At 37.5% G+C, this 802-nt stretch overlaps 1 protein-coding gene across 2 annotated transcripts in view; it reads right to left on the reverse strand.

Annotated features, from left to right (window-relative positions):
* Window positions 1-221: 221 nt before the first annotated feature.
* Window positions 222-802, reverse strand: part of LOC106789343 (semaphorin-1A-like) — a 17,695-nt gene continuing 17,114 nt past the window's right edge. The window contains exon 9 of one of the 2 annotated variants that reach the window (XM_014753478.1): window positions 222-638. In XM_014753478.1, the coding sequence (XP_014608964.1) occupies window positions 322-638 (317 nt within the window). In that variant the 3' untranslated portion in view covers window positions 222-321. The remainder of the gene's footprint in view (window positions 639-802) is intronic. The other variant, XM_014753479.1, reaches the window with a different exon arrangement.

The raw sequence follows: 802 nt of genomic DNA on the forward strand, positions 1-802 counted from the left end.
GTTTTTCCTATGTTTCTTTTTCGTCTTTTTCTTCTGCTGTTGCTGTTGTTTTTTATTCCTTCCATTGTTATATTCGTTGCATTCAACACCTTCGTAATCATAGGCATCATCTTGATGATGATGATGATGATTATGATGATGATGATGATGATGATCATCGTCATTGTCATCGTCATCGTCCTCCTCTTCCTCGTCCTCTTCCTCCTCCTCGTCGTCGTTTCTATCGTCTGACTCGGCAAGATCGAAGGACGATGAGGAAGTACCGAAATCCGTGGGATCCTGTGAGGATAAGCCTCAAACGGCCCTTTGTCGTCTTCTATATCATATGTACGTCTTCTTAACCTTCTGCACTGGTTTGTTCTCTGCCGATGAATTTGCATTTTTACCATTCGGGTTCTTAGGTGGTACGTTTAATACAAGATTGATCGATTTATTGTTGAATCCCGGTGATTCGGAACTTTCCGTTAATCGATTTAATTGTTGACGTTGTTCAGATGGTTCCGGGTATGGTGTACCACGTAATCTTTGAGAAAACCAAAAACCGGATGCAAAGCCAGCGACCAATGAGAATAAACAGGTTCCTATTAAGGCACCGGTTAATGTTTGCGCCGAGTATACCACAGGTGTCACGATTACTCCTGAAATTATATAACAAATCGATTATATTATAACGTTATTGATTATTTTATTTGAATCAGAAGGTTTGGGTGAGTTTATTGTGTTATTTTGGATATAAGATAGTGTAGCAATATTTTTGGATATCAATAAAATTACATATTTATATATAATTAGTTATATATAA

Source organism: Polistes canadensis, unplaced genomic scaffold (genome assembly GCF_001313835.1).
Source record: "Polistes canadensis isolate GaletaPanama2010 unplaced genomic scaffold, ASM131383v1 scaffold_179, whole genome shotgun sequence".
Lineage (NCBI taxonomy): Eukaryota > Metazoa > Arthropoda > Insecta > Hymenoptera > Vespidae > Polistes > Polistes canadensis.